General features: G+C 45.8%; 1 protein-coding gene across 2 annotated transcripts in view; it reads left to right on the top strand.

The window, feature by feature from the left end:
• LOC126547065 (beta-catenin-like protein 1) overlaps positions 1 to 25865 on the top strand; it is a 156746-nt gene that overhangs the window by 21686 nt on the left and 109195 nt on the right. For both annotated transcript variants that reach the window (XM_055062722.1, XM_050194912.2), the window contains exon 7: positions 15617 to 15710. In XM_055062722.1, coding sequence (XP_054918697.1) covers positions 15617 to 15710 — 94 coding nt within the window. The remainder of the gene's footprint in view (positions 1 to 15616; positions 15711 to 25865) is intronic.

Consider the following 25865-nt stretch of genomic DNA (forward strand, 5'->3'; position numbering starts at 1 on the left):
TTCTGCTGAACCGCACTCTTGCGCTGAGAGGCAAAGCCTGCTCTGGCTGCAAGGCCTCAAAAGAGTGCATGACTGTGTTGTTCTGCACTAACCTGGCTAACATGGATGCAAGCGACAAGGGCCGCCTGTTTGTCATTGGAAAATCAGCGAGGCCAGGTTGCTTTAAAAAGCGAGAGTACCTGCCAATGACATACAAATCCAAAAAAAGGCGTGGATGACGCAAGACATGTTCACAAGCTGGCTTTGCAAGTTCGATGAAGACATGGTGGCAGAGAAGCGACAAGTCGTGCTCATTCTCGAGAATTGCACAGCCCACAACATCAAGCCAAAGTTGACTGCAGTCAAGTTTCTGCCTGCCAACACGACTGCAAAATGTCAGCCGCTCAACCAGGGTGTCATCGCAACCGTAAAGGCACTTTACAAAAAACGCACCTGCGAAAGAGTTTTGCTGAGCTTGCAGCAGCAGCAGCCTCTTAAAGTGAATTTAAGAGGCGCGATTGATATGGTTGCCGCTTCGTGGTGGCAGGTAAAAGCCACTACAGTAAGCAAGTGCTTCAACAAAGCAGGCATCGTGCGCAATGCAGAGGCTCTTGACGCCGATGAGTCGAGCGACAATGTTGCCGATGAGACAGTCAACACCGACGACGTGTGGTCTGGCCTTGTTGAAAGCAAGTTTGTTTCTGCCACAGATACTTTCCAAGAATATGTCGATGCCGGTGAGTCAGAGCTTCCCGTCTGCGAGGAAGCGAGCACGAATGATGCGATCGTTGCAGCGGTGTGCGGTGGCGCGGAGCTTGCAACCGATGATGAGTCGGACGACGATGTCGACCCGACGCCAGACCCAGATGTCCCGTGCAAAGATGCTTTGGAATACCTCAGCAAAGTGAAGATGTACTGTGCGAAGAACACTTTGAGTGAGAAAGTGTTTCAGGGCTTCTAAAGTGCAATATGATTTCTTCTGCATCAGTAAATTGCCTTTCTACAACACCAAAAACACCACTATTATAACAATAAGACGCTTAGTAAGCCAGAAAAAGTGTAAGAACGAAATACAGGTGGCGACGCCTCCTTGAAGTACCCACACATGGTCGCTGTGACATCTTGGATTTTGATGGCATCTTTTAGGGCCTACTTACCGTATTTACACGTTTGTAAGTCGACCCCCCCATATCGCGTGACAGGAAAAATAAAACAAAAGGAGAGCATACCCGAGGGCGCATTCGATAACGGAAATTTAGTAGTAGCTGACATGGTCACTGCACTACTCGTCTTCACTACTGCCGCCATCGTCATCGTTGTTACGGTCCCACAGCCAATGCCTCCCTTACTAGATGCCCGCCGCGTTGCTCGCTTTCCCATTGCGGCGGCGGTTCCCTTAGTTCAGCATAAAGGCGGCGCTCGTTGCCTTTTCAACTTCCGGAGACAGCGGCTGGCTGCTTCCGCCGGCGCATCGATAGTGCTGGTATGCGGGGGCGTCTGCTAGCGAGCGTTCTCGTGGGCGTCTTTTTTTTTAATATAAATATATATATATATATATGTTCGTTCGTTAGTCATTTTCATTATCGCAACTATTTACCCGCTTCTTCGATATTATGCAGCACGGTGCTGGTAGATCATGCATTTTATACGTCTTATCAGCTTTGCATTACTGTTCAAGACTTTCTTTCACTATGCGGCAAATGTGTTTTTTCAAAGAACACTAAATAACTGGCTACCTTAACCTACGCTTTTCAGTGACATGCACGGTAACATGCATACAATCGACACACGCACTCTAAAATAAACTTGGGCCTTACGTTTTAGCTTGAGATGTCGGGGCCTCCGCCAATGCACCAGCCGTCAGGAGATCGTCGAGTTTCTACTAGTTCATCGCTTGTTGCTTCTGCTTGCTCGTCGGCTGCGCTTGAACGAAATAGCGCTTAATTGCAGTTTGTTTTGAAGTGCTGCTTGGTTGACCGAGCTCATTGATCGCACAGAACACAATTGTCCTGGTGTAACACGTGAAGTTAACTTATACGCACTTCAAACTGCCAGCAGTTCAAGGAATAATTGCTATATTTCACGTTCACCGACGCTCTCTCTCGCAAGAGAACGCGTCAGACTATGTGCAGAGTTTGCATTCGGCAGCACGTCTCTTGGAAGTCGCACGTAATCGCTCATGCGTGTTGAGGTAGTGATGCTTTCGATCAGGTCACACGTGCTCATAGCAATGTAGCACAGGTCGCTTTCAGAGAGAACGCGTTGCGCGCATCAAGCAAAGTTTTTAAGGTGCAAGCCTTTAGTAGCTCATGAGTGTCGTGACACAGTCCGTGGTGGACGCAGGAAAGCGGTGATAACCGGCGAGGGGAGCAAGGAGACAAGGTGTCATGCCAGGAGCGCTGTGCGAGTGGGCGCGTGGGAGAGCGCGGACATGCGCGTGTGGGCATCGGCGACAAACCTTGCAGGCATATGGCTGTGATTGCATCCCATGCTCACAGCCACGGCGGTGTCCGTTCGCAGAACAGTTCATAGAATAGTAACAGAGGCACTCATAGATAGGCTTTCGCCTATCGCAGTTTAGCTCAGCAAAGTGCCCATAGATTTTTGATCCCAGCCCTAAAGAAGTTTAGCGATAAGGATGGCCAGTCTTGAGGCATTCATATTCTTTGTGGGAACTGAGCACGTCCACTTCTTCACGCTTAAATTGGATGGCCGTGAGTGTGTCGTTCAAATGTCCTGCGCGAGAATTATCACTGCAGCGACAAAACGCGTAGACATTTGAGTCTACATTTTAATAACTTTTCGTGAAATGGGTTTGCGTTCCAGCAGCTTGACAGTGGCATGTCTGTCGGTTGTTCCAAGTGCATAGTTACTGAAAAGTGGCTTGATGAACTTCGTAGTTATGAGATGCAGAAGCCTTCTGCGGTGAACGGTATCTGTGTTGCCGCATCGCAGAAGTGGTAGTCCCACAAGGAGTTCGACACTCTTTTCCACGCAAACCTTGAGTGGTTTTGAGAATGATTTTCTATGCGGGAGCACGCTGTCGACAAATTTCCTGAGGCATGTTAGAAGTTTCACGAGCTCTTGGCTTGGATACATGAGCCCCTGCGATCTTGATGTGCGATAAGGCCAAGGAGGGGAGTGTTTGCTTTGGTTCCTTGCAGCATTGCAACGCATTCGGCGCAGGGGATGTTTTCGCTTGCCGCTCTCACATTGAATCCTCCGACCATCGCCACGCTGGCGACATCTGGATTTGACGCACATGGCGTGTCTGAGAGGCACTGTTCTTTTAGCCTGTTCGCCGCGTCTAAAACCTTTTCTGCAGTACTCGTGTTCTTTGTTGGAGTCTGGCATACTGGTAGAATCTGTGTCGACGAAAACGATGTCGAGCTTCTCACGGTGCTTTGGGCGGAGGAGGCAACGATGCCGGTCTTGAGCATCTTTTCTATTCCACACACTGTGCTTTTTACATCCAGGGCATCGTTGCAGCCGGAGCTACGCCGCAGAAATCAAAACATGGCCTCTATGGGGTCACTTGAAAACTTGCGCTTAAGCACAAACTTAAATTTCTTATGAGAAAGAAGGAACCGAATAGATTCCACATTTGACATCCTTGTAAAGATGAGCGCATGGTGCATTTCCTTACTCAGGAAGTTTTCCGCACGGCTTTTAGTTTTCAGCTGCTCAATGTAAGAAAGGAACTCGCCCTCAAGCCAATGCAGCCTTGGGTCATCAATTTCAGAAAATTGACAAGCATCTTCGTCATTGCGATGGATGTGCTGCTGAAGATTGCTCACATCCATGCATGGGAACCACTTGTGGAAGGCTTCCATGAACTGAACAGTCGGCCCCACAGATGCAAATTCAACATCGCACCTGTGACCTGCCTGATCCCGGAGGTATTTGAGTGCTGCAGTTACTGCAGGAGAAAATAACTGCACGGCCGTCTTCACATTCATTTTTTCAATATTCGACGGGAAAACGTGCTTCCTTGTAAGGAACCTGATTGACCGCACTGTTGATTGTCTCTGCCTCTTGCAGAGCGTTTTGATGTACTTTGATGAAATTTCCTTGTTTTCACCAAATTCCTTGGCCAGGAATTGAGACCTGATGTTCTTTATAACGTGGCTCTGATCGAATGCGAAAAATATATCCATTGATGGATCTGCCGGATGCGGTGCCCGTGTTTTTGCTTCTCCGCCACTCAGAATTTCCATAGCAGTTACGTTGATATTGTGGTTGTCGGTTACAACTCTGATGATGTCAAAACCAATGCTGGCTGTTTTGATGACGACGTGGCAAATGACCTCGGCGAGCTGGTCTCCAGTGCAGCCTTTGGTGAAGAAATAACCAACAGGGATCTTATATCTTGCTTGCAGGCCACAAAGGAGAAAACACAGCAGTGAATTCGCCAGATGTTCACCTTCAGCTGCAGGACCAAGGTACTCAAGGTCAGGACCTAGGTTGACATCACCGATGAACGCGTCCCTTTGCTTGTGGTAGAGCAGCTTTTGTTTAATTCTCATCTCGTCAACAACGAGGCTACACACTTTTGACTTTGGTGTGTCCAGATTCTCAAGCTCCGCTTCCAGGCGGGAGCGAACGAACTCGCTGAAACCAACTTCGCCGGATGTAGTACCGAAGCATTTTTGTAGCATTGTTCTGCAAGGTAGCTTGAGAAGCTCTTCGCACCTCAAGTATTCGTAGGCTTTTGTCGAGAGGTGTCGCATTACGATGCCATGCCTGATTGTTACTTCCGACCAGCGTGGTGTTTTCTTTTCATAATTTTTTACTTGGTCGAGGAGCAGCACTGCGTTTGCCGTCCCCTCCTCGGCGTCAGCCACAACTTCCAGAAATGCAGAGACGTAGCACTCTTTCAATTTTTGAAGTTCTTCTTTGTAGGCGTCTACAGTTCTGCGCAGTTTATCATTTTCTGCTCGCAGCGCAAGTTCTTTTCGTCGCCATCGCTTTCTTTCTACAAACACGCTTGACGTGTTTGAGCTCCATTTTGTTTGCGTCTTGAACGAGCGCAAAGCCTTTGTTGGTTGCCTTTTCTTCTTAGATGCAAACTTCACTGAATCTGTTAGAGCGCTTTGGTCTTCTGTTTGTGCATCATTGCCCTCCCCTGCAGCAGGCTCTGAAAAGTGCGCTCCATTGTTTTCTGAGTTCACTTGCAAGCAACCAGATGGCAAAGAACCAATCGGAATAGTACAGCCAGGGTCCCGATTAGGCGCCGAGTCCTCGTTTAGTGTATCTTTACTGGCTGCCATGCCAAAAAAAAAGTTGCTCATAGTGGGTCGTTCTTGGTTTCGCTGGACAAGTTCCAAACTGCAGCCGGGAACAGCTATTGGGCAAAATTCTGTGGCAGTTCCAGAAGGGTCCTCGTTGAAGTTTGTCTCGGCTGACTGTTCATCATGTGGCTGCGAGCAAAGTACTTTGCTTTCAGAAGGCAGCATGCAGCCAAGTGCGCCTGTGGGCGACAAATCCCGCTTGCGTTTTTCCGCTATGGCACACCCAGTGTCTGGCTCTCGCGAAAAGCGCTCGCTGAACAAGCTGGGGACCGCTCCAGGTTTAAGTTGACGTCACATTTTGCAGCTTTCTCTGAAATCGCTTTCCCGAAAGTGCAAACTGCAAACTACCAAACAGTTTGAAGTTAGTGTGGGCATCCAGTTCTCCCTAGGAATAGCCTCAAGCCATCTTTCACGCAAACTGCTGTCGACCGGTATTTCATGAAACGATACGCCGGGACGTCGGCATTGAGTGCTTGACTTACATTGCGGTACACAGCAATAAGACATGACGACTGCAGTCTTTGTTGGACACCACGGGTACAAGGATTCACATTTAGGAGGTCTTAAATTGATGGATAAATGACAGATAAAAGGCGCAGGAACTGCGAGCGTAAAGAGCCGGCATTCACCTAAACAAATCCTGCGACGAAGTACGTCTGTCAACTCGAAATCCTTCACAAACAAACTGATGCAAAGCAATACGACTGCTAACTCCAACTGTTGTCGCAATATTCGTAAAGCGCGTTCAAGAACTGTGTAAACCACTCTTGAAAGCCTAAAAACATGTTTCATGGCATTTCTTAACACACATCGAGATTTCATTTCTTTATTCAAACATTCAAACAAAAAATGTAGCATAGCCTGTCGTCTGCGCGGCTCCATGCAACGCGCTTCCCGCAGTCGACGTCGTCTGCTCCGCAACCGTGCCACCGCGCGCCGCGCCTGCTACCTCCGAGATGGCAACAGATGCCATGGTAATCTCAGAGGCCGCAGCACGTGATCTAGGTTGCAGATGTCCGCCACAAGCGGCGCTCTTTGCCTTTTCGTGGAGGAGAGAAAAGGGAGAGGGCCCGGAACCGAGTTTACCGGACAACGCGGCTGGCATCTAGTAAAAGAGGCATTGCCACAGCACGTCGTCATCCCGCGAAATTTCACATTTAGCAAACGACCGCACCACGACATCTTGTGGAACAGCAGCCCTGGCCGAATGCACCCAACCACACGCAGCCGTCAGGGACGCTCTTTTGACAGGTCCGGTTGGCGTAATTTCATGGTCTTCTGCCACCAGCCACTCGTACGGCGGAGCAGGTCCTTAAAAGGCGAAGATCCGGGCTTGTTTCATGACCATGTCGCACTTCACTGGCAGGGACCGATCGCGCATTTCAGCAACGTACGCCGCAAGCTTAGCCTGCAGCTCCGGAAAGCTTCCCGACTTCGGCATGTGGGAAATTCCTCACTTGCCGTCACGGGTGAAAATTTCGCTTCGCTGCAGTCACCACTCTCACACCACCCGTTCAGAAACATCGAACTTGCGGCCCGCTGCGCACTGATTTGTTTCTTCGGCGTAAAGGATGGCAGCCCTCTTGAACGCTACTGTGAACGATTGCCGAATGATTAGTGGGCCTGGAGCACTCATGACGACTGAGGAAGCATAGAAGTAGCACGTAGCCAGCAGTTAAGTAGTAGCACGTAGCCGGCAGTCAAGTGGAACGCGTCAAACCAATGCATTTCGTCAAACTATAAGGAAAGCTAAGTGCAACAGGCGAAGAGAAACCCGCGACCAGTATCTGCTCTTCCATGAACTACCGATACTCCCCGCAAGCGCCGCCGTTCTGAGGGTGCTGCCATATGGTGCTGCCGCGGATGGAACAGTGGCGCTTCCATCAACTATCGACACCCCCTGATGAGTGTTGTGTGCATGGTTGTGTGGACTGTAAAACTCTAAAAAATGTTGAAAAACCCTTTCAAAAAGTGAACAAACACGTGGGTAGCGAAAACCTACAGGTAGGGCCATAGAGCAAACATAAAATTGTAACTCCCTTTGGTCTCGCTTCTTTGGCGGTGCCATGTTTTGGTTTCGATTGTAAGTCGACCCCCCCACTTCAGATTTTCAAATTTTAAAAAAGTGGTCGACTTACAGTCGTGTAAATACGGTAATTATGTAGCGGTACAGATTGACTACATTGTGTTCTAAAGGAACCAAATATTAACCCTTTCGCTGTCAAGGACGTACCGGTACGTCATCGCGCTTCCCCCCCACGGTGTCACTGACGTACCGGTACGTTCTCTATCGTGCGTTCAAAATTTCGCGCCTGAGCGCAAAGCAGGCGCTCCTGGATTTGCCACGCCATCTGTTGACTCTTTCTACAAGTTCGTATATTTGCCCCGACCTGTGTTAATCCATATATTGAAGAGTACGGTGCGACTGCCACTCCCCACTTTCTCTTTGCTGAGTGGCGCGGTGGCTCCGCGTTCGCTGGATCATGCGTCACGCGCGTGTGGTTATGGGTTCAAGGGTTGTTCTGTAATCTCCGCTGGTTTGAAGGTTTTTATTTTTCTTCTGTTGGTGTGCCTGCTACAGCGCGTCAAGTTCAGGCGCACGTGCCGTTGCCTCTCCAAAAAGGGTGACTCGATTGCTGCTTTCGCTCTCTCGCCGCACCCTCGCTTCCGACTTGCAGCAGTAAACGTAAAGCTCTTCGAACTTTGTTTTAGCCTTTTGCCATCTCCCTCTGTCTTCTTGATCACGCAACGTACCATTTCTCTCCGTTGTGCGGGCGACTGAAAGCGCATCCTCCCTGCGCGTGGTTACTTTCGGATGGCTCGGCGCGCGGGACCTTCGTCTGCTCATTGGAACGGTGGCTCAATTCCGATTCAGAATACGAGCCGAGCTCGGATTCGGACTCGGACAGAGTCGCATGCGAGGAAGAGGGTTCCGCATCGTCAGATTCGGATGTTGAACGGATTTTATAGTCAAGCTGATGATGATGATGATGATGATGCTTACTAACAACAGCTGCAGAACACTGAAATGTGCATATTGCATTGACTATGTTATTTGTATACCAATCATAATCAAAAATAAATTGCTATGTTCATTCCCTGTTATGCTCGTTCCCTGAAACCAAGCAGACACTGGGGGTGCGTCACGGCCAGAAACGTCCGACAGCGAAAGGGTTAAACATGGCAAGTTTCGGAAAGCTTTACTCAGCCAACGCGACCCAAATGCGAAAACATACTTTGGAATCCCTGACGTCATGCTGACGTACTGGCGCTGGGGTTTTGGTGTGAAATTCAAATACTGATACTTTGACCTTCATTTTCTCATCTAATAATCAAACTATTATTTTCAATTGACTGCCTGCAGGGTTCTCAAACAATGCTTCATTAGTCTAAACTGATTTAATTGCTTCGCTTTAGTGTCCCTTTAAGCCTTGTAGAGGACGAAATTGTTCGAAGCGCTGTTTAAAAAAATCTCCAGACGAAAATAACAGCGATCTTCCGCTGATACCGCACTTGTCAGGAGAACTTGGTTTCTGCTGTGTGTTGCGATTGTGTTGCACGTGTGTGTGAGTGAAATATGTAATAAGTTGTGTTTGAAAAGTGGGTGGTCCATTTGGCATAGGCAAAAGCCGAAAAAAGCATGCTTTGGTTATAACGCGGCACCACTTACAGCGTGGATTTTTACAACTGTTTACACTGTAGTTTTATTGGCCATATAAACTTGTAAGCATTCGCTTACCAACTAAATTAACAAGCACGGTGTCACGCGCGCACAGGTAGGCATGAACATGTCTCGCTCGACGACCGCGGAAACTAGCTGTCAAAACGCTGCAGTGATGAATCGAGGCACCAACAGCGAGCGAATTGAGCTCCGTGCATTTGTCGCTTCAAAGCGAACGAAACTTGAAAGCATAGCGCATACGAAGCTACCGGCACTAAGCGCACTTTGCAAACATCACAGATCGCTTTCAAGATGAGGCCCGCGTCGGCACGCACTTTGGCCACGCCGTAAGCAGGAGTCGCCGAAGAAGAACATCCCCCCTCCCTCGCCGCTGCCCCGTGCCTCGCCCACGACAGGAAAAAGCGCGCTTCCACTCTGCCTTCCTTGCTGGCGCATGCGAGAATGAGCCGCGTTCGCTGGCTCACGCTCGCACATACAGCATATGGCACTCGGCGACGATTTTATCGCCGTTGGGTCTTTATGCGGGAAATAAAAGATAGGAGGGGTCAGGGAGAACGAACAGGCATAGAGGGGGTGAAATGTTCTGCTCGTTCAAAGCAGCACCTCGCCCGCTGCTACTGTAAACACGTCAAGAGGAGGAATAGCGTTGGCGGGGAAGGACTGATTGCTTTTGAGCCCGCGCGCATCCACGGCAGCAATAAAAATCCTGACCCGTCCCACGCCGCCCACGCTACCATCGGCTGCTCGCTGCTCGCATGTTCATATCACCCACACCCGAGTGATAAATGTGTACAGGTCATCTGAATTTTTGTACATTATTCACAATGCAATTTGGCTGAGGAATTTCGAAAATTTGTATCACAGCGAAATTTGTATAATCCGAATTCGTATCACCGAGATTTCACTGTATATTCAAAAATAGGAGATTAAACACTAATTGTGTGTAAATGTCATCAAGTTAGCTTTATTATTAACAAATATGGATCTTTGAGAAGCATAGTGTATTCACCTGGCAACAACGGTCTTTCTGTTTAAGGGATATTTGGGGCCAAATAGTCACATTTTTGTCGAGACATAGTCACTTTTGAGTTTTCTCTTGCAGAATTAACCTTGAACATTCTATATTTATCTGAAAATTGTGTGGAAATTCAAACGAGAAGTTGATAACAAATAGATCTGATTGTATGGTAGTGGCTAGGAACACTTTGACGAGCACGACTTTGTTTACATGTGTCCGGTCACTAATATTGGTGTCATTAGCAGTTTGAAATTATTGCAAAAAATAGGTGGGCCAGAAAGCCAGAGAAACGTAAACTTAATGCCTAATCTGGAAGTGGCCTAAAAAAATGACATTTTCTGTGGCCTCTCTGTGTAACTACCAGTCCATACTGCTTGCAAAGATTTCCATTAGGTACATATACATTTTTCTTTGTTGTATGTTATATGTCAACAATTTCACGCTTTGTGGGCACTAAAACATCTTCCAAATGTTAAACAATCTCAACCAAATTTTTCATGTAGGCACAGAAATGTGTTCATTTCACTTCATTTGCCTGGGTCCTGCGTTATTCATTCTTTTGTTGTGAATATCATGCTCGAAAAAGGTTTATATTTAAAATATTTTTCCTCATTAGAGTTGCAGCATGCAAATTTTCTGTGCTGAACTATTTTCTGGCCCTTCTAGCAGTACATATAATTGAAACATTCTACCACATCCAATAAGATACCACTAGCCTGTGCGAGTGAGCATGCTTTTCTAAAGTCAATGCCGTTTATGTAATTAACCAAATAAACTTACGCTAATATAGGAGTAGATTTGTTAACAAAAACAAAACTCTACATACCATACAAATTTTATTGAGACTTCTTTGCTAGTAATGAAAATTATTTGCCTAGGTGTATCTCCCCTTGAAGTAGTTGTGACACATTTCTTTTTTCCTCAGCCTAGTTGCTGAACAATTAATGATAGCTTCATTAATCATGAGCACTTGTGACCTTACTTCAAATTGAGGATTAAAATAGCTAGCCGAGTGTCATACGACAGTGATTGCAGGTAATAGTCTCACATCCTAATGTCTAGTCCCAATGTCTAGTCCCATTGTGCTCACAAACCAATGATGGAGAGAAGCATGCTAGTTCATTTGCCAGTTGCAGCATTTTTTTACTAGCCACACACATGCTGCACCGTGCTGCTGCTGTCTAAATTGTGGTTGTCCTCATATACATCGTCAGGCGAGGCTGATATGACTCTGGGATTGGCCATGCTCATTGGCAAATTTTCCAACAGTTGCTCTTGCATTGCTGCACCCACTGTGTTGGCTCCTTGGCTATGCCATTCTGCTGCTGAGCACTAGGTCTCAGGTTCGATTCCCGACTGCGATGGCCACTTTTTGATGGAGGCGAAACACAAAAATTATTAGGTGCAGGTTGAAGAAATTCAGGTGGTCAAAATTAATCTGAAGCCCTCCACTACAACGTCCCTCGTGAACTACTGTGCAGTTTCAGTAAGTTAAACCCACGTAATAAAATCACGTAAAAAATGCATAAACAACTTATGCAAATCAATCAATGAATTGTGCCCCTATCGTGGCGCAGTAAATACTCACTTGAAGCTTAGCACAAAGTATTTATTTGGCTGAAAGTACTGCAGCAGTGTAGCCTGCTTCTTATTGGCAGCCGCGTGCTTAAACACGGAGTCCTCAACATAGTCTAAACGATCCACAAGCGATAGGCCGGTGCCCTCTATTGCACCGCAGTAGCGGCATAGAAGGGCCAAAGCAACTACAGCTTCAGTTGAAGTCGGGAGCAGGGCAGCATCAGCGCTTGTGGGATCAACCTCAGCAGTGCCTTCGTTTGACTGCTACTTCTGCGATCTCCACGCCCGTCAATCGGAGCATTTTGAAACACTGTCAGTAACAAAGTATTAAGTGGCGTCTGCCAAGGCGTCTATGAGTGAGCCCAGTGAGCGCGCACTGTCACACCTCTTTGTGGATGCAAACCGCCAGTAGAGTGTAGTACACTCTACTGCTAATCATTGCGAGGCACAGCAGGCGCAGAGCGCGGCACCGAGGAGGAGTCAGTGTGGCAAATGCAATGTGTCATTGACGTTGTCGAACTAGCCAAGCCCCCACGTGCATACGCCACTACATTCAAATGGTGCCCTCGGCATGATCAATGTGTGCAGCTATAGTGTGCAGCAGTCGGGAACGCTCATCGCGCCACCGCTATCTTCGAGGGTGTTGCGGAAAGGCCTGTCAACAGAGTGCACGTGGTCTGGGGTGGCGGAGTTCAATATATTCTTTTTACATTCGACCCCCTTCGAAATAAAAAAATTAAAATACATGCGATTTCCAAGGTGATATAGAAAGTGTTCGATCTACGCAATAATTCAACATATCCGTGTTCGACATATCGCGGTTTGACTGTATTAACATCCTGGTATTCACAGCAATAGAAAGTTGGTCATTACATTTCACATTATAAAGCATATTTTATTAAAAACAAAGTAGCGTCAGCAACATCTTAGCAGATAGTTTGCAAATCAAGGCTCTTAGGAGAATATGTGGTCATGAATTATCAGTTTATAAAGAGCATTGTGGACCAATTAATATCCGAGTATACTGTCGTGATCAGACATGCGTGTTGTCTGCAACAACAGCAGAGTGAAAAAAAAGCACCTTTTCACTTATTTCAATTGTTGCGGCAGATGGACCCATTATTGTGTAAAGTATGCAGCAATGAAACATATTTTTACCAAGCACAGCCAGAGACGAAACTGTAGACAGTACAGAAGACGTCAACGCTCGCTGATGTCATGCGGACTGGCTTCCATCTTGTGTGCCCGTAAATGCTTTGTAAATACCCTTTGTAAATATGTTTAAAAACCTCTCTTTTCCCCATAGCAATTTTCTAATTTAATCTCATCAGAGGACGTAGGTGCCACTTCTAAAAATAGTTATAAGCAATACCCACTGCCAAATACTGTGTCTAAGCAACATTTTATTGCAAGTGATCATGTATAGCCAGAAAAATCTGGCTGACTGAGCAAAGCAGTGTGCTCTAGTATGTTGCATCCACTGTGTATGAGATGAAAAGTATTACATTTCCAATTCAATATTATGTTTGATCGGGTACAGGCCACAACATAACATATTCGAAAAATATTTGTATTTTAAATTATAGGGATAATATGGTACTGACGATGTCAAATGGGACAATACTTGATTCATTATTTGAAATTTTTGAACATTCGTACACCCCTAGGAGCAGCATCATGCCTCATCCTGCTCCACGCAGACATTCTAATCAGGGACATCAGCAGTCATCAAAGGATGCCACAAACAGTAAAAGAGCCACAAAATGTGTCATGTTGATGTAGTGCGTGTATGGTCCTAAATAATACAATATATTCTGAGTGATGTTTGTCATTTGTACTCAGAGATACAGTATATATACAGGGTGTTCCACTTAATTTGAACCAAGAATTTTAAAAAAGCAGTTAACTGCAGCTGGGTGAAATTAACTACATATGGTTTGCCATCATGTGGTGCAGCTCAAAATATTTTTTTTTTATATTCCACCTAATGGTTAATTAACTGAGATCAATTATTCTTTTCTTTTTTAATATTCACTTTAGGGCCAATTGCATTTCGTTATGTTGTAGAGGGGGTTCAGAAACGCCCGATCCATTCTTTTGTGGCAGCGTACATGCTGCATGATTTTTTTTCGTCCTTTAACGTAAGCCCACGAAATATGAAATAAAACCACATGACTGCACTCATGCGCTGTCGTATTGCAGCGCTCTCATCCGTGCTTCGAGCGAGAGAACCGTGTGCACAGACCGTGGCAAAGCAAGCGGCCACAGCTCTGGGCATCAGCTTCACAGTGCATCAGCACCTTCTACGGTAGTATGTGGAAAAGACAGGTCCCTGTCTTTGATAAGCAAATAGTCCACACGCACGCAGCATATACGTTGCCACAAAAAATTGGATCTGTCATTCCTGAATCCCCTCTACAATGTAATGAAATTCACTTGGCCCTAAATTTGTTATTAAAGATGTTCCATAGTTAAGTGGAATATAAAAAAATACTCTAAGGAGCGCCACAATACAGCAAACCATATGTCGTTGGTTTCATTCTGCTGCGGTTCACCAATTTTTTTAAATCCTTCGTTGAAGTTACGTGAAACACCCTGTATATGTATACAGTGGAATGAAACAACACAAGCATCTGAAGGCTGAAATTTTGTGTCAGTGCTTCCTCAAGACTGATGCTGCTGTGCTTCCATTTGAAAAGCAGAGTTTCTTTCAGTGGTGGAACAGCCACGCCAATTTCACCAAACTATATCAAGAACTGGCTTTTGCACCTTCCTGCGCCAAAACGGCATTTTGGCAGGAAATTGTGCCGAGCCTGCGCCAAAGCATGCATGAGAGCGAAACCCTCCTTCCATCAAAGTTTCGCAGCTAGAAAAACTAAAGTCAAAACCAACAGACCTAGGATTAAAGGTGAACTTTTTACACTTAATGGGTGATAGCGGGGCTTTGCAAAAGAGCCGATGCGATCAGAATCACATGTGTTGCATAGTTAAGAATGGTATTAGCGAATGAGGTCAAATGTGGTACATTGCAAGAGCTGCCACTTCGATGGGTTTCGCTATGTTCGTTGACGCAAACCTTTCGCATCTAGTTTGGGTCACTGCATTATTTCGGTAAAATAGCGTCGCAGACTCAAAAGCAAAACCCTATTTGCGTCGCGCATTCGTAGTGGCACTGACGCCATTTTTTTCCGGCCCCTATTCGAAAGCTCCCTAATGTGCATGGCATGACATGAGTATATTGCATATGATGTCACATTCAGTGCAGGTGCACATACTCGATCGGTCTTGCACACAAGCCGTGACTCTCACACTATGTTGCATCCTGGATTATTAAACACGCGTTGACGATCTGTGCCGTCTCTGCTCTGTATTGACGAACCTGCCATAGCGCTCTTTGTGCATCGCGGTGTGGAAGAGCATCACATCATTTCCTGACTGTGCTTGCAGGGTAAGCCTCATGCAAACCCGTCTCCACAACATATTGACTATATCAGTTACAATTTGCATTGTATATTGCAAGCACACATCCATTTGACCCTGTGCCAAAAGTGCTTCTTGCTGCATGAAATCTGCTTTTTGCCTGCACCAGGGCCTGTGCCGAAAGGTGAAATGGCTGTTCCACCACTGTTCTTTCTTTCTTTTTTCTTTTCTTAGAACATAAAAATATACAAATACAATTTTTTGTCGGCCCACCAAAGCATTATGATTTTGAGTGGGACTGGGCTGTGCATTCACCTGAATGACACATTTTAGTTTCATGCGGAAAAAAGGAAGCAATAGGAAAATATCTTTATGTGCCATTAACATGTTAGTCATATCAGTGCTTTTATGTAGACTACTACATACTCTCCTTCAGCTTGGTACAGTGTAAGCACAGGTTTTCTCTCTGTTATTTTTCTCCTCCCTTTTTCATTTTCCTCCATGACTCAGCTAATTTCTAAATTGCACCGAAGTAGCCATATAAATCACCCAATGTGCATCTTGCTCAATCCAAATGTGTGTTGTAATCACATTCTTGCTAGCTACAACTCCAAACACATGTGAATGCTTTGTTACTTTTTGCCCTAGATTGATGGCCAGATTGTAGCCCAGTTGGTGCAGAACTTGGAGCGCTTAGATGAGACAGTTAAGGAGGAAGCAGAAGGCGTCCACAATACCCTTGGTGAGCAAATTTTTATTGCTTGAAATCAAATTCTTGCTTCCAGGCTTGCATTAAAAAAAATTCTTTTCAGTGTGTGTAATTGCCTAAGTCTTTCCAAGTTTTTATATATATATATATATCATCATCATCATCATCATCAGCCTAGTTACGCCCACTGCAGGGCAAAGGCCTCTCCCATACTTCTCCAACTACCCCGGTCATGTACTAATTGTGGCCATGTTGTCCCTGCAAACGTCTTAATGTCATCTGCCCACCTAACTCTCTGCCGCCCCCTGCTACGCTTCCCTTCTCTTGGAATCCAGTCCGTAGCTCTTAGTGACCATCGGTTATCTTCCCTCCTCATTACATGACCGGCCCATGCCCATTTCTTTTTCTTGATTTCAACTAAGATGTCGTTTACCCGCGTTTGTTGCCTCACCCAATCTGCTCTGTTCTTATCCCTTAACGTTACACCCATCATTCTTCTTTCCATAGCTCGTTGCGTCGTTCTCAATTTCAGCAGAACCCTTTTCGTAAGCCTCCAGGTTTCTGCCCCATATGTGAGTACTGGTAACGCACAGCTGTTGTACACTTTCCTTTTGAGGGATAGTGGCAACCTACTGTTCATGATTTGAGAATGCCTGCCAAATGCACCCCAACCCATTCTTATTCTTCTGGTTATTTCAGTCTCATGATCCGGATCCGTGGTCACTACCTGCCCTAAGTAGATGTATTCCCTTACCACTTCCAGTGTTTCGCTACCTATCGTAAACTGCTGTTCTCTTCCGAGACTGTTAAACAGTACTTTAGTTTTCTGCAGATTAATTTTCAGACCCACCCTTCTGCTTTGCCTCTCCAGGTCAGTGAGCATGCATTGCAATTGGTCTCCTGAGTTACTAAGCAAGGCAATATCATCAGCGAATCGCAAGTTGCTAAGGTATTCTCCATCAACTTTTATCCCCAATTCTTCCCACTCCAGGCCTCTGAATACCTCCTGTAAACATGCTGTGAATAGCATTGGAGATATCGTATCTCCCTGTCTGACGCCTTTCTTTATAGGGATTTTGTTGCTTTCTTTGTGGAGGACTACGGTGGCTGTGGAGCCGCTATAGATATCTTCCAGTATTTTTACATATGGCTCATCTACACCCTGATTCCGTAATGCCTCCATGACTGCTGAGGTTTCGACTGAATCAAACGCTTTCTCGTAATCAATGAAAGCTATATATAAGGGTTGGTTATATTCTGCACATTTCTCTATCACTTGATTGATAGTGTGAATATGGTCTATTGTTGAGTAGCCTTTACGGAATCCTGCCTGGTCCTTTGGCTGACAGAAGTCTAAGGTGTTCCTGATTCTATTTGCGATTACCTTAGTAAATACTTTGTAGGCAACGGACAGTAAGCTGATCGGTCTATAATTTTTCAAGTCTTTGGCGTCCCCTTTCTTATGGATTAGGATTATGTTAGCGTTCTTCCAAGATTCCGGTACGCTCGAGGTTATGAGGCATTGCGTATACAGGGTGGCCAGTTTCTCTAGAACAATCTGACCACCATCCTTCAACAAATCTGCTGTTACCTGATCCTCCCCAGCTGCCTTCCCCCTTTGCATAGCTCCTAAGGCTTTCTTTACTTCTTCTGGCGTTACCTGTGGGATTTCGAATTCCTCTAGGCTATTCTCTCTTCCACTATCGTCGTGGGTGCCACTGGTACTGTATAAATCTCTATAGAACTCCTCAGCCACTTGAACTATCTCGTCCATATTAGTAACGATATTGCCGGCTTTGTCTCTTAACGCACACATCTGATTCTTGCCTATTCCTAGTTTCTTCTTCACTGTTTTTAGGCTTCCTCCGTTCCTGAGAGCCTGTTCAATTCTATCCATATTATAGTTCCTGATGTCCGCTGTCTTACGCTTGTTGATTAACTTAGAAAGTTCTGCCAGTTCTATTCTAGCTGTAGGATTAGAGGCTTTCATACATTGGCGTTTCTTGATCAGATCTTTAGTCTCCTGCGATAGCTTACTGGTTTCCTGTCTAACGGCGTTACCACCGACTTCTATTGCGCACTCCTTAATGATGCCCATGAGATTGTCGTTCATTGCTTCAACACTAAGGTCCTCTTCCTGAGTTAAAGCCGAATACCTGTTCTGTAGTTTGATCCGGAATTCCTCTAGTTTCCCTCTTACCGCTAACTCATTGATTGGCTTCTTGTGTACCAGTTTCTTTCGTTCCCTCCTCAAGTCTAGGCTAATTCGAGTTCTTACCATCCTGTGGTCACTGCAGCGTACCTTGCCGAGCACGTCTACATCTTGAATGATGCCAGGGTTCGCGCAGAGTATGAAGTCGATTTCATTTCTAGTCTCACCATTCGGGCTCCTCCACGTCCACTTTCGGCTAACCCGCTTGCGGAAAAAGGTATTCATTATACGCATATTATTCTGTTCTGCAAACTCTACTAATAATTCTCCTCTGCTATTCCTAGAGCCTATGCCATATTCCCCCACTGACTTGTCTCCAGCCTGCTTCTTGCCTACCTTGGCATTGAAGTCGCCCATCAGTATAGTGTATTTTGTTTTGACTTTACCCATCGCCGATTCTACGTCTTCATAAAAGCTTTCGACTTCCTGGTCATCATGACTAGATGTAGGAGCGTAGACCTGTACAACCTTCATTTTGTACCTCTTATTAAGTTTCACAACAAGACATGCCACCCTCTCGTTAATGCTATAGAATTCCTGTATGTTACCAGCTATTTCCTTATTAATCAGGAATCCGACTCCTAGTTCTCGTCTCTCCGCTAAGCCCCGGTAGCACAGTACATGCCCGCTTTTTAGCACTGTATATGCTTCTTTTGTCCTCCTAACCTCACTGAGCCCTATTATATCCCATTTACTACCCTCTAATTCCTCCAATAACACTGCTAGACTCGCCTCACTAGATAGCGTTCTAACGTTAAACGTTGCCAGGTTCAGATTCCAATGGCGGCCTGTCCGGAGCCAGGTATTCTTAGCACCCTCTGCAGCGTCACAGATCTGACCGCCGCCGTGGTCAGTTGCTTCGCGGCTGCTGGGGACTGAGGGCCGGGGTTTGATTGTTGTATTCATATAGGAGGTTGTGGCCATGTACTGCACCAGGGTGGCCAATCCTGCTCTGGTGAGAGAGTGCGTTACCGGTTCTGGTCACCGGGATCAGGCCGCACTCCAGGCCTGTTTGTGCAATTTTCTCAACACACGGTTTTTTTTTTTTATTTTCCGGTGGAGAATTGTGCGGCACCGGGATTTGAATCACGGTCCTCTTGCACGGGAGGCGGATACTCTACCGTCCCCGCAGGAGTTAAATTAAAAATTAAATTATGGGGTTTTACGTGACAAAACCACTTTCTGATTATGAGGCACGCCGTAGTGGAGGACTCCGGAAATTTCAACCACCTGAGGTTGTTTAACGTGCACCTAAATTTAAGTACACGGGTGTTTTCGCATTTCGCCCCCATCGAAATGCGGCCGCCGTGGTCGGGGTCCGATCCCGCGACCTCGTGCTCAGCAGTCTAACACCATAACCACTGAGCAACCACGGCGGGTCCCGCAGGAGTTGTACGCCTCATTTAACCTACAGTGGTGCCCTACTTGGTCAGTCAAGGTGGACCAATCTGAGCTCGGTTATACCGCATGGATGGCACTCGGCTAGAGAACCTGGTATTTATGACCTGCACATGTGAGTGTGAGGCCATACATATATATATATATATATATATATATATATATAAAGTGGATGGGGAAACAGCGCCGCAGTAGCTCAATTGGTAGAGCATTGCACGCGATATGCGAAGGTTGTGGGTTCGGTTCCCACCTGCAGCAAGTTGTTTTTTCATCCACTTTAATTTCCATTAATGTATCGTTTCTTTACTTAATTTATTAAGCACAAATAATTTCCCCTATGTTGTCCTTGGTATCAGTGTTTGTTGGCTTCTCATGATGACTAATAAAAATCAGGCCCCTCGGTTAACCCCCTTTCTTCTCGTTTATTTTATAACGAGGGTCTTGAATTCGGCAACATTGATGCCTTCAGGAAGCATGCGTGGGTTTATTGACCAGTTGCCTTCACCCAAAAAAGTTCACATTCTCGGGACGCCTGCGGCAAAAAGGACGTTCCACGTCCGCCGCCAAGGTCTGTGACTGGTGGCGCTGGCTAACGCTCCCAGGGTTCTACTAGGACACATAAATACCCAAGAAAAGTGGATGGGGGAACAGCGCCGCGGTAGCTCAATTGGTAGAGCATCGCAAGCGATAGGCGAAGGTTGTGGGTTCGGTTCACACCTGCGGCAAGTTGTTTTTTCATCCACTTTCATTTCCATTAATTTATCGTTTCTTTACTTCATTTATTAAGCACAAATAATTTCCCCTATGTTGTCCTTGGTATCAGTGTTTGTTGGCTTCTCATGATATGACGTAAAAATTAGGCCCCTCGGTTAACCCCCTTTCTTCTCGTTTATATATATATATATATATATATATATATATATATATATATATATATATATATATATATATATATATATATATATAAAATCGAAATTTGCTTTACTTCCTCATATTTCTGATAAATGTTTAGAAAGAGTACATTAAAATTAACCAGATCATGGTCAATGTCTTCCCGGTTTCTGATTTCTCTCATAAACTTTTTACCACTGGAAACTAAGGTGTATTACCATAAGAACCTGAACATAATACAAGGGTTTATTTTAAGACTGCAAAAATGAAAAAAAGGAGTTTCATCCCCATATACTAATGCATATCACAAACATTTATTGCACTTTGATCATTGCTTTATTAAAGCCATGCCGCCTGCTCATTCACTTTCACTTTCCTCAGACTATGCATTGTTGGAGAAGTCCACCCAGAGGTGCTCACCTGTGCTGTCCAGAGAGTTCAGTATTCCACACTTCTTAAATGCATGCACGACAAGTGCACCAACATAATAAGAAGCCAGCACAGCTCATAATACACGTAATCCATTGCCTACACGCGTTAGGCACGCCTCGCAATACTACTATGATGTTCTAAATGAACAAGCACACAAACTATGGTAAAAGACACGAAAGTAATTTTCGTGCCGTAACAGTGCTTTTCCATACAGTAAGTACTCGAAAAGTGCTCTAAGTTGCTCGCTTGCGTTGCACGATAGGAAAGTACGAGCAGCCACCGGTAGGGCTAGATGTGGGAGACTTTGTCTGCATCTGATATCATGTCTCTCTGCAAGGCAGCAGACTAGTGGAGTGGCTGCAGCGCATCGAACTGTCACTATCCGATCGGCGCCAGGATTTGCACGTTTGCGGCCGTCACTTTACACCGGAGGATTACTACCACAACAGCGTTTCGCAAGTTCAGTGCTCGGGTAAACGCAAGCGCAAGGGGACTGGTCCAGGCCATTTGACCATGCCGTTTCACGGGATGAGCGGAAGCGCAAATATGAATGGTCCGCACGGCGCAGCCACCTTTTGGTACAGAGCTCAATCAAGCACAGTAGCAGTAACAAAGTTGCTGCTACTGTTGCTGCCGTTGCATTTAAAAAACATTAAATCGCAGGAAAGACGAACGCGATGGCAAGCTAAGAAGACAAGCTGGGAAAGGTTCTTGTGCGGCATTAACTAGTACACACAGGAGGCAAAAGTACGGAATGGACTAAGGAGACTTAAGGGACAACAAATTCATCTGTTGCCCCTTGTTGATATAGAGGGAAATAAGTTGGAAGAGCAGGCCGACGCTCTTGGTGAACACTTTGAGCGCGTGTCTAGCTCCACTCACTATTCGGATAACTTTTTGAAACGTAAAGCAATAGAAGAACTTAAGCCTCTGAATCGGAAATGCATCCGAAATGGTCCTTATAACCGTCCTTTTACCATGGCTGAACTTAAAGCTTCCCTATCAGCTTGTCAGAGTTCTACACCGGGTCCTGATAGAATCATGTACGCTATGATTAAGCACTCCGACACACAAATCACGCTACTCACACTTTTCAATAATATCTGGGCTGCTGGTTATCTCCCATCCAATTGGAAAGAAACTGTTGTGATCCCAGTTTTGAAGCATGGTAAAGGTACTTCATTGCTGACTAGCTACCGTCCTATAGCGCTTACGAGCTGCCTCTGTAAGTTTTTTGAAAAAGGGATCAATCGCCATCTCGTACATTTCCTAGAATCCAGCAAAATACTTGATCCATTTCAATGTGGCTTTAGGGAAGGGCGATCTACAACCGACCATCTCGTGCGCATCGAAGCAAGCATTCGCGATGCCTTCATGCACAAACAATTCTTCTTATCCGTATTTCCCAGAAGGGGCGTCTGCGTCTGCAGGTGTTTGGTGTGTTGCGACACCACGTACCCGAGCACACGAGGGTTAGCCCCTCCCGCGTGTAGCCGTGCGCGGCTTAGCCGTGTCCGGGGAAAGGGGGATCATGGGGGTTGAGCCGATGCTGGGTGTTCGGACCTTTAAGGCCCCCCCCGGCGGAGGCAACACACCTCTTTGGCCTCTGCTTCACGTAGACGGCACCCCGGACTGAGCCACCCGGGGGAAATCGGCAGTCGTCTCTTCCTGTCTCTCCCTCCTCGAATCTTCGTCTTTCTCTCTCACTTTCTGGCCTTTCCTGTCTTCTTCTCTCTTCTATTTACTTCCTTTCTCCATGGCGGCAAGGGTTAACCTTGTGTGGCTATCCTACCTTGGGTACACCATATTTGATTATAGTGACGGCGTACAACTGGCGTCGTGCAGACTTGTGCGCAAGCTCTGCCGCGTCCCCTCATTGGGCCCCGTGGTGGGTGGTCGGCGCTGTTGCTGAACAAACACATTTTCTTATTGCATCGCAAACTTCTGTCTATAATCGGCATCTGAAAAGATGCCGCACCGAAGCACCATTCCAGTTCTCCTTTCGGAGCAACGCCCCGTCATTTCTCAAATACTATGTCGTCCACAGTGAAAATAACATACCAGTAAGAAAGCTCTCTCCCTTTCTGGTGGTCAAGTGTCTCAGACAAAATCGGAACTACCTATAAAGCTTGAAAAATGTCTAGCGGGGACCTCCTCCTAGAACTAATTGACAAAGATCAAGCGCAAAAGCTGTTGGAACTTACCAGTATTGGCGACGCCACAGTGACAATTTCACCACATAGAACACTGAACACAAGCCGGGGTGTGATATCAGAGGAACACTTTATTGGTCTGAGCGATGAGGAACTCCTGGAGGGTTTCCAGGAGTGAAACATCACAAAAGTACAAAGAATAGTCATCCACAGAAATGACCAAGAGATCCCAATAAAACATGTCATACTTACATTTGGAACAAGCATTATGCCTACCTCTCTGGATGCAGGGTATGTAAAAGTAAACGTCAGACCATATATCCCGAACCCAAGACGGTGTTTCAAGTGCCAAAGGTTCGGACATGCTTCACATGCATGCCGTGGCCAAACAACCCGTGCTAAATGCAGTTCAAATGATCATCAATCTGAAAACTGCACTTCTTCCCCATATTGTATTAACTGCAAAGGAGACCATCCAGCCTACTCGCAGTCTTGCCCATGCTGGAAAAAGGAAAAGGAAATAATTGCACTAACTGTGAATGAAAAAATTTTGTTCTTTGAAGCCAGAAAGCGGCTTTTGTATCTTCCGCGAAGAAGTTATGCCGATGTGACGCAGGCGGGGGCAGCGTCACAGAGGCCTCCGGAGTCCTCCGAGCCCACGCGCAGTGGTGCCGCAGTGACTCCTCCCGCCCCCGTGATGAAAGCAGCCGACGCTGCTCCATCCTCTTCAAAGGCTCTGCAGACACCAGTCCCGCAGGGCCCTAAGATCAAGCAAACTCCAAGGCCCGAGACACGTGTCTCGGCGCCAAACTCTCAGTCCTCCAGCGCCTCAGAGAGAGCGATCGAGGTCGACACAAAAACCCCGGTGTCATTGACACCGAAGGACAAGCGCTCTCTCGAGCGCGGTAAGAGGGACAAAATACCAATAACCACTCAAAATAAGAAAGCGATAACCTAAAGGTTATCGCTCATTTGTATTAGCCTTTTTAAATCCATGTCACCTAACATCTCACCTCTTATTCTTTCCATAGTGCCATTTCTTACCTTTCAATTTCAAAATGGCTTTTATTATCCATTGGAATTGTAGAGGTCTCATACACAATCTAGGTGACATCAAAGACATCATCAACAGCTTTTCACCAGTTGCAGTATGTCTCCAGGAAACAAATCACGGTCCAAAAAATAGTCAAATTCTCAAAGGTTTCACCGTTGTCCGAAGGGACCACGAATGTTCCAGCCGTTTGTCAGGTGGATTGGCTATAGTCGTGCAGGGCGGCACTCCTACCCGAAATGTCCAATTGAATACATCCTTAGAAGCCATAGCTGTCACCATTCTATCTTACAAAACCATCACCATTTGCTCACTGTCTATTCCACCCCACACCCACGTCACTACTAAACAATTAGAAAATTTAACAGATCAATTACCGGAACCATTTGTTTTAGTAGGGGATTTTAATGCTCATTGCACTCTTTGGGGCAGCGTCAAAACTGACCAAAGAGGACAGCTGGTTGAAGATTTTATCTTATCCATTGATATCTGCCTTTTAAATTCAGGTGCCCCGACGTACTTTTCACCAACTTCCCGCAGTTTTAATTGTTTAGATTTAGCTTTTTGCTCACCATCTCTTTTTAATGGTCTTAAATGGTAAGCCCTCGACAGGTGTTATGGCAGTGATCACTTGCCCGCAATCATCAAACTTTTATCATCACCACCAACCTTAGTCATTAGGCCACGTCAGTGGAAATAACAGCTCTCTGACTGGCCGGTTTTTAAGGAAAACACGAAAGTGGTAGTTGTCTCTTCACAAGAACTAAGCATTGACGAACTCAACAAAAAAATCACTCAGGTCATAATATCTGCAGCACAAAAGGCAATACCCCAGTCATCCGGTATTGTGCGCAAAAGGCTAAATCCCTGGTGGACGAACGAGTGTACCGAAGCCAAAAAGAAACAAAATAAGGCCTGGGGAATCCTACGGAGATATCCCATTTATAGCAACCTTTTAAATTTCAAGCAGGCCAAAGCCAAAGCACGATTTATTCGAAGACAGGCAGAGAAATCATCATGGCAAAAATACATATCTTCAATTAATAATACCGTCACGTCAAAACAAATGTAGGACCAGGTGAGGAAATTTAAAGGAGAGTGCACATCATACACAATACCGCTACTCACATGTCCAGGCACACAAACAACACTACAGGACCAGGCCAACTTATTAGGCGAACACTTTTACAAGGTCTCCAGCTCGGCAAACTACTCAAATGCTTTCTTAAAATATAAAAAGTCGGCAGGGAAACAGAGACTGCCCACTACTGGGGCTTCAAATGAACCTTATAATAACGTCCTCACCATGGAAGAATTGAACAGGGTTCTCTCTGCCAGTAAAAAAACTGCAACAGGTCTTGACCGTGTCCACTACACAATGCTGGCACACCTGTCTCAAGCATCAGCAGAAACACTTCTTAAATTTTTCAGTAAGGTCTGCGAATCAGGAGTAATGCCTACAGACTGGAAAAATGCAGTAGTAGCGCCTTTTTTTAAATCAGGTAAACCCGCAACGTCCCCACGAAGCTACAGGCCCATTGCGTTAACGAGCTGTCTAGCCAAATCTTACGAGAGTGTCATAAACATAAGGTTTACATTCATCCTTTAATCAAGGAGCCTAATAGACATGCACCAGTGCGGATACAGAAAGGGCTGCTCGACAACTGACCACCTCGTACGACTAGAACATGAAATACGTAACGCGCTTCTACACAAACAACACTGTCTCGCAGTTTTTTTTTTTTTTCGATCTAGAAAAAGTGTATAATACCACGTGGCAGTATGGAATTTTAAGAGACTTGGCTGACTTGGGAGTGCGTGGCAGAATGCTAAACTGTCTATCTGATTTTATGGCAACTAGAACATTTCAGGTGCGTCTCGGCACAATACTTTCACGCACATTTACACCGGAAAATGGCGTTCCACAGGGTTGCATTCTGAGCACGACACTCTTCATAATCAAAATGAACTCTGTTAATAAGATCATTCCATCCTCTATTATGCACTCAATATATGTCGACGATTTGCAAGTGGCTTGCCGCGCCTCAAAT

This window comes from Dermacentor andersoni, chromosome 1 (genome assembly GCF_023375885.2).
Source record: "Dermacentor andersoni chromosome 1, qqDerAnde1_hic_scaffold, whole genome shotgun sequence".
NCBI classification, from domain to species: Eukaryota; Metazoa; Arthropoda; class Arachnida; order Ixodida; family Ixodidae; genus Dermacentor; species Dermacentor andersoni.